Below are 12,860 nucleotides of genomic sequence, written 5' to 3'. Positions count from 1 at the left end.
ACAGACAGACAGACAGACAGACAGACACACGCACATACACCACGACCCTCGTTTCGATTCCCCCTCGATGTTAAAATATTTAGTCAAAACTTGACTAAATATAAAAAGTACACGATATTGAATAATCAATCAATCAATATGAGGCTTATATCGCGCGTATTCCGTGGGTACAGTTCTAAGCGCAGGGATTTTTTATTTTTTTATTTTTTTATTTTTTTTATGCAATTTATATCGCGCACATATTCAAGGCGCAGGGATTTATTTATGCCGTGTGAGATGGAATTGTTTTACACAATACATCACGCATTCACATCGGCCAGCAGATCGCAGCCATTTCGGCGCATATCCTACTTTTCACGGCCTATTATTCCAAGTCACACGGGTATTTTGGTGGACTTTTTTTTATTTTTTATCTATGCCTATACAATTTTGCCAGGAAAGACCCTTTTGTCAATCGTGGGATCTTTAACGTGCACACCCCAATGTAGTGTACACGAATAAGCAACCTCTCCTACTCCTCCTCCACCCTCCCCACCCCCCGTTTCCTCTCTGACTCCGTCATATATTGTGTTTACACCACTAATTGCAAATGAATTGAAATGACTCACCTGTGTGGTAATCTTTTAACTCTGCGCACCGGAGCTCTAGGTGCATTACTCATTTGAAAGAAACCTGCGTGAGTTGTTGTGGCTCAGACAGGGTGATGCAATGGCTGTTGATGTATTTGTGGTTCCAGAAAAAAAGGCAGAAGCTGTGCTGTAATGATTTAAGGCCGGTGAATGAATCGTTGCCACTTTGAGTAGTTCGTTTTTGAGCCAATTCCAATTTGAGATCCAAATACAAAAAGTTGCATGTGGGTGAAACTTCTTTGCCCCCCTTTCCTTGTCTACATGTATGTGTCTCTCTATCAATCTCGGTCCCTCTCTCTCTGTCTCTCTCTCTCGCTCTGTTTATCTCTCTCTTCCTCACTCTATCTGTGTATCTCCCTCTCTCTCTATCTCTTTCTGTCTATATCTCCCTCACTCTTTCTCTCTCCCGGTCTCTCCCTGTATCTCCACCTCTCCCCCTGTCTATCTCTCCTTCAATCTCTGTCTCTCTCTTTTTTCTCCCTCAATCTCTGTCTCACTCTATCTCTCCTTATATATCTGTCTCTCCCTCACCCCCCTCTCTCTCTCTCTCTCTCTCTCTCTCTCTCTCGTGGATGCACAACTTCTATTTTGTTCCAGGTCAAAGTTTTTGACAGGTAGGTTACTTCGAAGAAGAGCTCATAAACTGATAATAGAAATAATTAAAATAAGAAGATAGAAAGAAATACAGCGATAAAGGCTTAATATAACCTTGGTCATTCTGCCATAAGTGCAGGTGGCTGAATACACCTAAACACGGAGACACTTGGGTAGCGCGACTCCGTTGCTGCTAGCTTTCCACTGGGAGGAAGCGACCCGAATTTCCCAGCGATGGGACAATAAAGTAATGAAAATGAAAAAAATGAAATGAAATATCAGCTGATGTTGTCTGTAAAGGTGCAATTATCCTTGGCATTCGATGTCAGTAATCCCACACGTTTTGGGCTTATTTTTGTGGGCCACAAACGCGAAATGTGCCTCACAAATTTTTGGGCTTATTTTTGTGGGGCACATTTTGGTTTTGTGGGCCACAAACTGTATTTGTGGAGCATAAAATAAGGGGCACAAATTAAGCTTCATAAAAAATAAGGACAAATATTTGTGGGGCTTAAACAGTGTTTTTGGCCAAAAAAATGTTTTGGGCTCTTTTTTTTCCTCCTTATTTTGGACGTTGAGCGTGGTTTTCAGACCTACTGCGTTTCGGTTTTTAGTTAATGGCGGTCGAAGGCGATCTGTTTGGACAGAATCTCCAATGGCAATGGTGTTTGCTAATGCGAGAGAATTGGGACGGGCGAACCTTTGCATATTAACCAGAGGTAAGTTTCCATGTTTCGTTTCATAACTGAGAGTGGGTTTATGGTAGTATGTGTTGCAACAGGTGTCATTTCGACTCACTCGAGTCACTGTCAGTGTCACTGTGACTGTCAGTCCACAGGCGCAAGGTATCGTTCACTGAACCAACACGTAGTTGCCCTGTACAGGGATTTTCTCATTAATTTGAAGAAGAAGATTATCACTACCACGTTTTTGCAACCTCTTTTCAAGGTGCATGATCATAATATTTTATAAATTCTTTTTGTTTTTAAAGATTGAGTCTAACTTGAAATACTCAAATAGGTAACCTTCTGATCGGCCGTTACCAATTATTTTACTTGCAGGTTGGCATCAATCAGAAGAGAGCTAGAGCTAGTATGTTCAACTTCAAGGTCTCCTCTCAGCTGAAAAAGCCAACCGATTGCTGCATGATCTTGAGGCTGTCACTGACAGAAGTAAAATATTTGATGCCACTGCCGCAAATCAGGTAAGAGTAAGGCGAAGAGGTTTTATTATGTACAACTGTCAGTGTTATGATGTACAGTGTGTTTTTTCCTTCCCCTCCCTTACATTCTCAAGTTCTGGTCAGAATAACTCATATGGAGGTGTGTGTGTGACTGTGAGCAAGACTGGAAGAGTGTTTTCATTTTATTTTTATAATTCATCTTCAGGGATAATAATAAAATAATGAACACCTAAGAGTCCAAACCACAGAACTGCTCAAACCTCTTAGCTTTATTTCACCAGTAAGATGATCATGCAGTTCCTCCAGTATTAGAATCATTTTTAATACTAGAAGCGCATGACTTTCAGTGTGTACCTTTAAGTTTAATAAAGTACAATGTATTGCTGTAAACAGTCACTCACTCACTCACTGTCAGGATATATCTCATTCTCAGTGAAACTGTGTGTCAAGTTCTATTATTTTTTTCCTTTGTGCTCTACACACATGCATACATGTTATACATACATATATATATATACTAGAATGAATACCCGCTTCGCCGGGTAGCCGGCTTCGCCGGGAAGAAGTACTTAGAGCCGTACGCCGGCTTCGCCGGGTCCGAACAATGGACCCGCCAAGCTTAGGTCCCTCCCAGACTCGTGGAATGGGAACAGCACGAAAATGATTCAGTGGCCATAATGCCATTCCTGACCATATCGAGTCCCATCCTTGTCGACGAATGTAACCGTGTTAATCACCTTTGGAGGCGAACTCCACTCAAACAGGACTGAGCAAGTTATGGCTTTTCAAAGGAAGGCCAGTACATAAAATTACACAAAAGCCGCCAGACCACATCACAAACAGAACTGAACAATGCACAGGTGTTGCTTACATAGAGACACACACACTCGCACACACACACACAAAAACACAGAGAAGCCGTATCTATAGAGAGATAGATGACAGTGTATTTTTCGCGTGGCTATAAATTGATTCGACCTTTGCACTTTTACAGTGAGGATAATTTACGGGTCCAATTTACGTTCTGTACACTGCGTTGACCTTCTAAAAATAGTAACGCCGGGAATATCCGAAGACGCTCAGCGCAGTGGACAGCGCAGTGTAGTAACTTACAACTGAACGGGAAAGCCACACGAAGGAAGGGAGATAAACGCCAAACACTGGAGAAGATAAGGAAGAGTTACTTATAATGGTGAAATGAACCCAAAAACGAAAATGAGTTCAGCGCTGCGCGCTGAGAGCACGTGTTGAAATATCTCATCGATGATATTGTGTCCGGGGTGTAGCTGAATACGGTGTCCAAATTTGAAAAAGATCCACCGAGAACTTTGGCGTTGTGATGTGGTGTAGCGGCTATGGTGTGTCGGTATGGGGGCCCGGGTAAGCTGAGGTGGAACCAAAATAGCTGAGGTGGAACCAAAATCGGTTCCGCGCTGCGCGCTGAGAGCACGTGTTGAAATATCGACCAGGTTGTGTCGTGTCCCGGGTCTACTTGAATATGCCCACCAAATTTGAAGCAGATCCATCGAGAACTTTGGCCGTGCATCGCGCACAGACAGATACACACACACACACACAGACACACAGACACACAGACACTAGTCGTATATATATATATAGATATACATGTTATGTAATATGCATGTATATATATATGCACACATCAACTTGTCTACATTGTATGTCTGTCACTCTATCAGTCTATGTGAACAGATTCAGTTCACTGATTCAGTCAAAACTTCACTAAATGTAAAAGGACTTATAAAATTTTATATTCTAGAAAGATATCAATGCCACTGTCCACAGTATCATAAGAATCAAGCGCTAATGTTGGTTTGGTCGTCTGTTGTCGTTTTTTGTTGTTGTTTTATGGGGGAGGGTGCAGTGTGTAAATTCATCTGGTTCTGTGGACAGTGTGTTTGTTGTTCCTCCACATAGCTAAATATCATACTGCATGTAGCTCCTAGTACTACTTGTCCTGTCAACTAACTGTTTTAAATTTGTTGCTCAGAGGAATGTTACTTCAGCCAATATTATATATTACAGGTTGGCATCGATCCGGCACAGTGGAAGAAGCAGATTGATTCCTTCATGATCGGGAGGCTGTCAAGACTCAAATGGGAAATATTTCATGCTAATGGCAATTCAGGTAAGAGTTCTGCTACATGATCATATTGTGTTTTATGCTCCCTCTCAGTCTCAAGTTCTGGTTACATTCTGACTGTTGGTGTGTGTTTGTGTGTGAGAACCGAAGTGTGTGTGTGTGTGTGTTTGATTTTCCCTGGCCAGTCAGGAGAGCTGCCAGACATTAATAGTAATAATACCTGCAGATTTTTCTAGCCCTGCATATTGATGTTACAGACCTTTGCTTTGCTTTTTGAATTTGATAGCAAGCGCTGACAGGGAATGTGTCTTCTATATTTCATATTAACAAGAAGAGCAAACGCTCGATCGAGTCACTTTCGCAGTTCTGAATATTATATGAGGCATCAGATGGACAGGAAGAAATTGCTATTCACAACACAATGAGTCACGTTCACATAAAATTTGAGCCCGGTCACTTTTATAGTTTCCGAGAAAAGCCCAACGTTAAGTTGTGTGTTGCCGAACAGAAAAGGCTAGTTATCTCCCTTGTTTTTCTGATAACGTTCGTAAAAGGCTACAGATGTAAATACTTTGATGTAAAGAATAATCCTACAAAGTTTCAATCACATCCGATGAACTTTGTCAAAGATATAAAATGTCTAATTTTTCCTTTGACGCTGACCTGTGACCTTGAAAAAGGTCAAAGGTCAACGAAACCATCGTTAAAGTGTAGAGGTCATTGGAGGTCACGACTAAACAAAATATGAGCCCGATCGCTTTGATAGTTTCCGAGAAAAGTTTGTCAAAGATATAAAATGTCTAATTTTTCCTTTGACGCTGACCTGTGACCTTGAAAAAGGTCAAAGGTCAACGAAACCATCGTTAAAGTGTAGAGGTCATTGGAGGTCACGACTAAACAAAATATGAGCCCGATCGCTTTGATAGTTTCCGAGAAAAGTCCAACGTTAAGGTGGTGTCTACTAGTGAATTTGGGGACGAATTTCAGTTTGCTATGACAGTTCGAGACAGTTGTTGTATTGGAACTAGTGCTTCATGAGTCCCTCGTTTCGAATTTTAATAGATGCAAGATATTTTCAAGCCTTTAATGCGTACAATTTTGCCTTCAAATTTCCCAAAATAAATAATGACACAAGTCGGCGGACTGTAATTACGTCACAGGCACATCCCTTCTTTGCACAATGGCGCGCTTTGTTTTGAACCCGTCGACCGGTTCGACGGCACTACAATTTGTCCTTTAATTTGGCTGGGACACCCACTTTACCACCCAGGCACCATGCAGTGAATGCAGACTAACACCAGCGCAGGTTATTTTGGGGGGAAATGAAGCGGTGAAGCCCAAACGGTAAGTAGATCTACACTCATTGCTCAATCATCGTTTCGATAGCTTTACCTTGACCGTGTGTCGTCTGCTACCGCATTACGTACTGATGTTTGCAAACATATACACGAAGAACACATACAGCAGTAATATATATGAATGTCACATGTTCATTAGAACAAAATGAACCCAATACAGTACTCTTAATTTACATTTGTAGCCTGTGTATGAGTAACAGTGTCGATTGTCTTGCCCTGTGGTACAAAATGTATGGCGGGCCAAATGAGTCAAAATGTCTAAGATACATGCATCATGTTGAACACGAACAAAAAACTTTTCGGGGGTAAGAAAGCAATCTACATCTAAATGACCAGTTGTAAGTGTTTGTTTTTCATAATTTTTAAGCTATTCCTTGGGTTGTTGTTGAAGTTTTTTGTTCTGATCTAAGACAATGTACAGCGCGGAGAGCATAGATTACTGTGGTTCGCGCTATATAAGCTGTCATTATAATTTTTATTATTATTATTAGTAGTAGTAGTAGTAGTAGTAGTAGTATTAATATCATTATAAGTATTATCATTATTATTGATGTTGTAAGGAACACTGTACAAAGAGTTTTTTTTATATGTTCCAACATAGCAAAAAGATATAAACCCCAAATCGAGAAAAGTACACACAAAGTAAATGGTTTTTTTTCCAAGATTCTTAAGGCGAAAGTGTTTTGTTACAAGTGTATAATATTAATAATTCTTTCTCACTTTACAGAAACCACAAAAAGAGCTTTTGCAGCTTGAACTGAACGTACTGCAGCTTGTCTACGCTATTCGGACTGCAAACTTTGATGAGTTTGTCCAAGCACTGGCGGTTCTGATTCCATGGTTTTTCGCACTGGACCACATACACTATGCGCGGTGGCTTTCTGTGCATCTGCGTGACATGTGTCAGCTGTTGACAAGGATTCTATCCGTGTATCAAGCCTTCTATCTGGGTGCATTTGTCGTCAACAAAACTCGGCGGCCATTCTCTTCCATTGCACTTGACCACGCACATGAGCAGTGCAATGCCTTGGCTAAAGGGGATAGAGGTGCGATCGGACTAACAACGAATCCAGTGGCACTGCGAAGGTGGATGGTGGCTGGACCAGAGATTGCACGAATTGTGCAGAGCTTTGAGCAGCAACTACCTTCACATGCGTCTCCTAAGCTGGAACATCATGAGCAATCTGTTGCATTTCAAAAGACTTTCAAGATGAATGTTGAAAAGCGTATTGCAGCTTTTAAAGAAGTCGGCAATCCTTTTGAAGACGACAGTGAGGTTCTGTATGCTATGGACACGAAAGTTGTGGTCGAAAACTGTGATGTGAAAGCAGTCCAGAGTGTGATCGAAGTCGGACAGCAGCAATACAACGACTTTGTAAAAGAAAGACTCATGGAAAGACCAACACCAGTAACATCTCCATTGCACCGAAACCACCTGAAAGTCTTTGCAAGAAGACACCACAGAAGACTGCAGTTACCATGCTGCGCAATGACTGCTCACTGTTTTCAAGACCGTTCATAGCCTGCCAAACAAGAAAAGGCAATCTGCCCGAGTTTTTCCGCCATGAAAATCAACCAGTACCCCCGGCACTCAGCAAGAATGAAGAAATGAGGACAGGCCAAAAGTCGGACCTTCTCCACTGCCTTGAATGTGTGGTTGGCTGTGATTCTTCTTTGGTTTACGAGCCTTGGGGAGAGAAGTTTGATGATGAGCTGCCCACTACTGATGATACAGGCTTCATGGAAGTGCCTGACCTTCGAACTGAGGATATCCTTCATGGACTGGAAAAAGCTTCTTGTCTTGAAAATCCAGAGCTGAAGGAAGACCTGCTGTTAGCGTGCTCACTAAGCTCCACACACGTTACAAAAACGTCTGCTCGACCAAAGAATGCATTTGCAGAAGTTGATGCCAGGATACTTGATGGTGCTTTCATTGTTCAGCGTCTATCTCCAAAGACATCACGCACGTTTCAGGAGTAGGCAGATTTCGTCTTTATACCATACGTGCTTTCTCAGCTGGAAAACGTGTCAAGAGTGGATGTTGTCTGGGATATCTACCTTCCTGACAGCTTGAAATCCTCTACACGGCGGAAACGTTGCCATGGGCAGCGACGGAAAGTGACTCCAACTTCACCAATTCCATCGAACTGGATGAGCTTCCTTCGAAACGATGGCAACAAAGAAGATTTGTTCCAGTTTCTCGCAAGAGAACTGATCCGCCAGAAGGTCACGGACAAAGTTGTCATTGCTACATGTGGAGAAAAAGTCCTCTGCTCTCTCCCTGATGTTATCCTGTCCACCATTGATAGTTGCAGTCAAGAAGAAGCGGACACACGCATGTTTCTTCATGCTGCACACTGTATTGCACAAGGACACAGAAGAATCGCAATACGAACTGCAGACACTGATGTTGTTGTCCTTGCCATTTATTTTGCTGAAAAGTGGCATGGCAATGAGCTGTGGGTATCATTTGGTTCGGGAAAGCATTTTCACCACATTGCTGCACACAAGATTGCTGGTAGTCTTCCGCCTGGAAATGTCAGTGACCTGCCAGTTTTTCATGCATTAACAGGATTTTTTTATGTTTGTTATTATTCTCTTTATTTATATAGCGCCTTATCCGAAGTTCAAAGCGCTTTATGTGAACGGATGTGACACCGTGTACTTTTTCTCGTCAAAAGGCAAGACAACAGCATGGACATCTTGGGCAGCTTTTCCAGAAGCAATTTCAGCTTTCCTTGAACTTGCTGCAATGAGAAAACCTTTCAGCGATTGCATCAGCAAGATTGAACAGTTTGTTGTCTTGATGTATGAGAACAGCACATCGTCAACAGTCCATGAAGCAAGGCAACGCTTGTTCTCTCAGAAGTGCTGTTCCATTGAGAACATTCCTCCCACCTCCGATGCTCTGCATCAGCATGTTCTCCGCGCTGCCTACCGAGCAGAGTTTGTATAGGGGCAATCTCTGCAGAATGCTCCCTCTTTACCTTCTCCAAAGGACTGGGGTTGGACCAAAGAAGAAAAAGAGGGGTGGAAGCCCTTGTGGACCACTTTGCTCCAGGCTGAAGATTCCTGTTACGAACTGATTCGCTGTGGGTGCAAAAAAGGCTGCAAGGCAAGGTGCAAATGTGGAGCTGCAGGTCTTCAGTGCACCGCCCTTTGCAACTGTGGCGGGGACTGTGGGGAAGAGTAACAAATCCTAGCGTCACCTGCAAGTTCTGTGAGTTGACAAACATTCCTTTGGTACACTGACGATTCAAATAGTGTTATGTTCAAGTGTTTGTTGGAAAACTGTGTTTTGTTTATTCTTTTTGACACTAACAAAATACATTAATTCATGATTTTGTTTATGTTGGATGTTGATCGGGATTTAAAAAAAAACTGGTTTTGCATACATGTACTCATAAAAAGAGACTTTTTCTTTTTTGTGTGCTTATGGAAATAGATTTTCACACACACACACACACACATACACACACACACACACACACACACACACACACACACACACACAGAAAAATGTGATGTGGATTTTAAAATGTACTTGTAAAGTTTTGCTTAGCTTTAACCATCTTATCTGATGTTAAACAACCTTCTGAAATCGGTTTTACATTTGTACTTGTGAAGGACGAAATGAGTGGAAAGCATGTAGATTAATATATTTCATTAGAGTGATACAAGTGTTTTGTGTCTGTGCATACATGTAGATATTTTGTTGTAAGATAGTTCTTTGGAGGCAAACGTCTTTCGCTCCCAGTAGTGATGACCTATATTTCAGCAAAAAATAGGTCATATGAGATAGATGAACTTGAGACAATGACAAAAGGTGACGTTTTCATGTCAGTATGTCCCAAATGACATCACCAGTACATTTTTCATTCTATCTAATCTGTTTTCGTTCTATTTTTTCTAATAACATGCGTTAACAATTGATTGCCAACTGGAATGGAAGAGCACAAAAAGTGTAACTTGATATGTAGTTTCTCTAGAGGGAAAAACATCTTCCACTTTCATGTCAGTGTGTCCCATGCAACATACATTTGCCAAACAGCTTTGTGTATGTAGATTATTTGTTAGTGGTATAGAAAATACTGATCAACAATCAAAGTCAGTGTTCACATTCATTTTCTACCTATTTCTTATTCGTTTATTCTTTTGGCAATGGTGAAATGTCAGCAATCGTGTGTCATTCGGGACAGTAGACATGACACCTGACCTTTTGTCACTGTCTCACTTGTCAAAGATAATCAAAAGGTCACAGACTATTGACGGAATTTATTTGGTTAACTGTTATAGATATTACCTCGTGAAAACAAAAAAAAGCATTTATTGATCCCTGTGACTGTGACAGAATGGTTGGAGACTGTCGAGGGCACACCGTGTGACCTACTTTTGAAAGGTCGGTCCCTGTGTCTGTCAATGAATACGCTTACCTCTAATGAAATATATCAATCTACATGCTTTCCACTCTTTTGTTTGAAAATGCACGCTTTAAATTAATTTTCAAACGCCACACAACGCTACAATGGGGTTCCGGGCAGCTATGACCTATTTTTAATCTAATGTAGGTCATCACACATATGAATCGATCAAGTGTTTTGAAAAACTTGTAGATTAATGCAGGACATTATGTGATCAACTGTTTTAAATTATATCCCTGTAACAAAAATGCATTTATTGATCCCTGTAAACGTTTTCACCGAGTGTCTGGAGACTGTCGAGGGCATACCGTGTGACCTACTTTTGAAGCGTCGGTACCCAGTGTCTGTCAACACAAACGCTTGCCTCTATTAAAAATATTCATCTACATGCTTTTCCACACACGTGTGTAAAAAAGGCATGCTTCGAACTCGATTTGCATTCTAATGGGGGTGTCTGTTGCCCAACATGCTCACTATACGGACGGCCGGCCGGACAGACTAACACTGACCGATTACATAGAGTCACTTTTTCTCAAGTGACTCAAAAAGTAGGCATTGGAACTTGTCTATCAGGGAATTAGAATGTTTACGCTCTTGGCATTTATGTGGGTTTAGTGTGTGTGTGTGTGTCAGTTACAAACACAATTTACTCCTTACTCATACTTAAAACTTGTTCTTGTCATTGTGTTTGAATTTAAGATCAGTTCCTTTGTCATTCATTTGTCAGTAGGGACAGAAGATGACGAAGACCTGGCCAGTGAATGTGGATGAAAAGCAGTGCTATCCAGGTCCAGCTGTGATCGATGGGGAAACTACAGCAACAGCGGCAGTAAATGTCCACTCAGTATTGGTTGTACTGAGCTTTACAACTTGTTGCTATTGTAAATTTGTGTCAATGTTTTAAAGGCCCACTACGCCTCATTTAAAAAGTTGTCCTCACCTTTAACATGGGATAAGACCATCCCTCCACTTGGTCACAGACCAAAAATCAACACTTTGACTGCTTTCTGTAGTGAGGTAGATGTTTTGGTGGTTGCGGTGAATTTATTTTTTCTTTCGAAGAAGCTGTACCTGAATGTATTCTTTAAAAAGATACCACTCTGCATAGAGAGCCTTGAGGCAGTTCATTTTTGGTATGCAACTATTAGTGCCCGTATGGTCTTATTTCATTTAAAAGCCTCGGGGATGCCGTCAGGCGTTCGACATAGACGGATTAATTAAAAGGCTCAGATGTCTGATTCACATAGCCGCATGGCGGTCAGATGTGATCATGTCCTATCGTTTTGAACTGAGCGCTGTCATTGTCCTATAAGAACTCTATTCCTTCGGACAGCGCACTATTCTATATTTTTCTCTCAAGATACACATTTTCAAAAAGCGACCGAGCACTCTCGCGTATTTGTGCACTGAAGTTGTGCAGTGCGGATCTTGTGTTTTCGGGAATTCCAAACCGTTTGTGATATGGGCTGTTTGGGCACACCTGTCTGCAGCACATTAAAGTTAGGAGTACGGGAGACAACTCCAACTGACCATAAGTCTTGCATCTGCTTTTGGTTTCAGTTCAAGACATTTTGACGAAGCGCATTGAATTATGCCACCGAAATAAAACTAAGGCCTGTCACTTACAAAAATTGCTTGGTCAAAGTACAGTAAATCTTACATTTTGTTAAGGAAATGTGCGGCAGTAAAATTGAATTTGGAGAATACATGGAATAACCTGGTTTTCTGGGAAGTGACATAAAAATAAATAGAACAATTGTGAATACTTCTTCTTCTTCTTCTGTGTTTGTGGGCTGAAACTCCCACGTACACTCATGTTTTTGTACGAGTGGATTTTTACCTGTATGACCGTTTTTACCCCGCCATTTAGGCAGCCATACGCCGCTTTCGGAGGATTGTGAATTCTGATCGACATAGAGTGCCGTTGCTATGGAAACAGTCGTTACATTGGATTTCTAGGAAACAGTTTAACAGCGACATAATACATCAGAAATTCCTAATATTTGGCACAAAGATGCACATGTATCGTATCAACAATCATATAGAACGATTTTTTTACAACAGACTACAGTTGAATTTTGATATCTTTTGTCATAAGAATGAACGAATTTCTCACTGCATATTCATTACAATACCCCCCGCGGGTTAGGGGGAGTCCCATATTGGTTGGGACGAGAAAGAATTTACCTGATGCTACCCAGCATGTCGTAAGAGGCGACTAACGGTTCTGTTTCTCCTTTTACCCTTGTTAAGTGTTTCTTGTATAGAATATAGTCAATGTTTGTAAAGATTTTAGTCAAGCAGTATGTAAGAAATGTTAAGTTTTTTGTACTGGAAACTTGCATTCTCCCAGTAAGGTCATATATTGTACTACGTTGCAAGCCCCTGGAGCAATTTTTTGATTGGTGCTTTTGTGAACAAGAAACAATTAACAAGTGGCTCTATCCCATCTCCCCCCTTTCCCCTATCCCATCTCCCCCCTTTCCCCGTCGCGATATAACCTTGAATGGTTGAAAACGACGTTAAACACCAAATAAAGAAAGAAAGATTCATTACAATAATTAATTTAAA

General features: G+C 41.2%; 1 protein-coding gene and 1 long non-coding RNA gene across 2 annotated transcripts in view; one reads left to right on the top strand and one right to left on the bottom strand.

The window, feature by feature from the left end:
• LOC138946121 (cAMP-dependent protein kinase catalytic subunit PRKX-like) overlaps positions 1-654 on the bottom strand; it is a 38,529-nt gene extending 37,875 nt beyond the window's left edge. The window contains exon 1 of the mRNA XM_070317625.1: positions 609-654. Coding sequence (XP_070173726.1) covers positions 609-654 — 46 coding nt within the window. The remainder of the gene's footprint in view (positions 1-608) is intronic.
• Positions 655-1,534: 880 nt separating this feature from the next.
• LOC138983871 (uncharacterized) lies at positions 1,535-11,471 on the top strand. Its single transcript, XR_011461295.1, has 4 exons — positions 1,535-1,942; positions 2,285-2,427; positions 4,453-4,555; positions 11,017-11,471. It is a non-coding gene; the product is annotated as an uncharacterized lncRNA (long non-coding RNA).
• The last annotated feature ends 1,389 nt before the right edge of the window (positions 11,472-12,860 follow it).

This window comes from Littorina saxatilis, linkage group LG13 (assembly GCF_037325665.1).
Source record: "Littorina saxatilis isolate snail1 linkage group LG13, US_GU_Lsax_2.0, whole genome shotgun sequence".
Taxonomy (NCBI): domain Eukaryota; kingdom Metazoa; phylum Mollusca; class Gastropoda; order Littorinimorpha; family Littorinidae; genus Littorina; species Littorina saxatilis.
The sequence above is the reverse complement of the archived record's forward strand: the minus strand, read 5'-3'. Positions and strand labels throughout refer to the sequence as shown.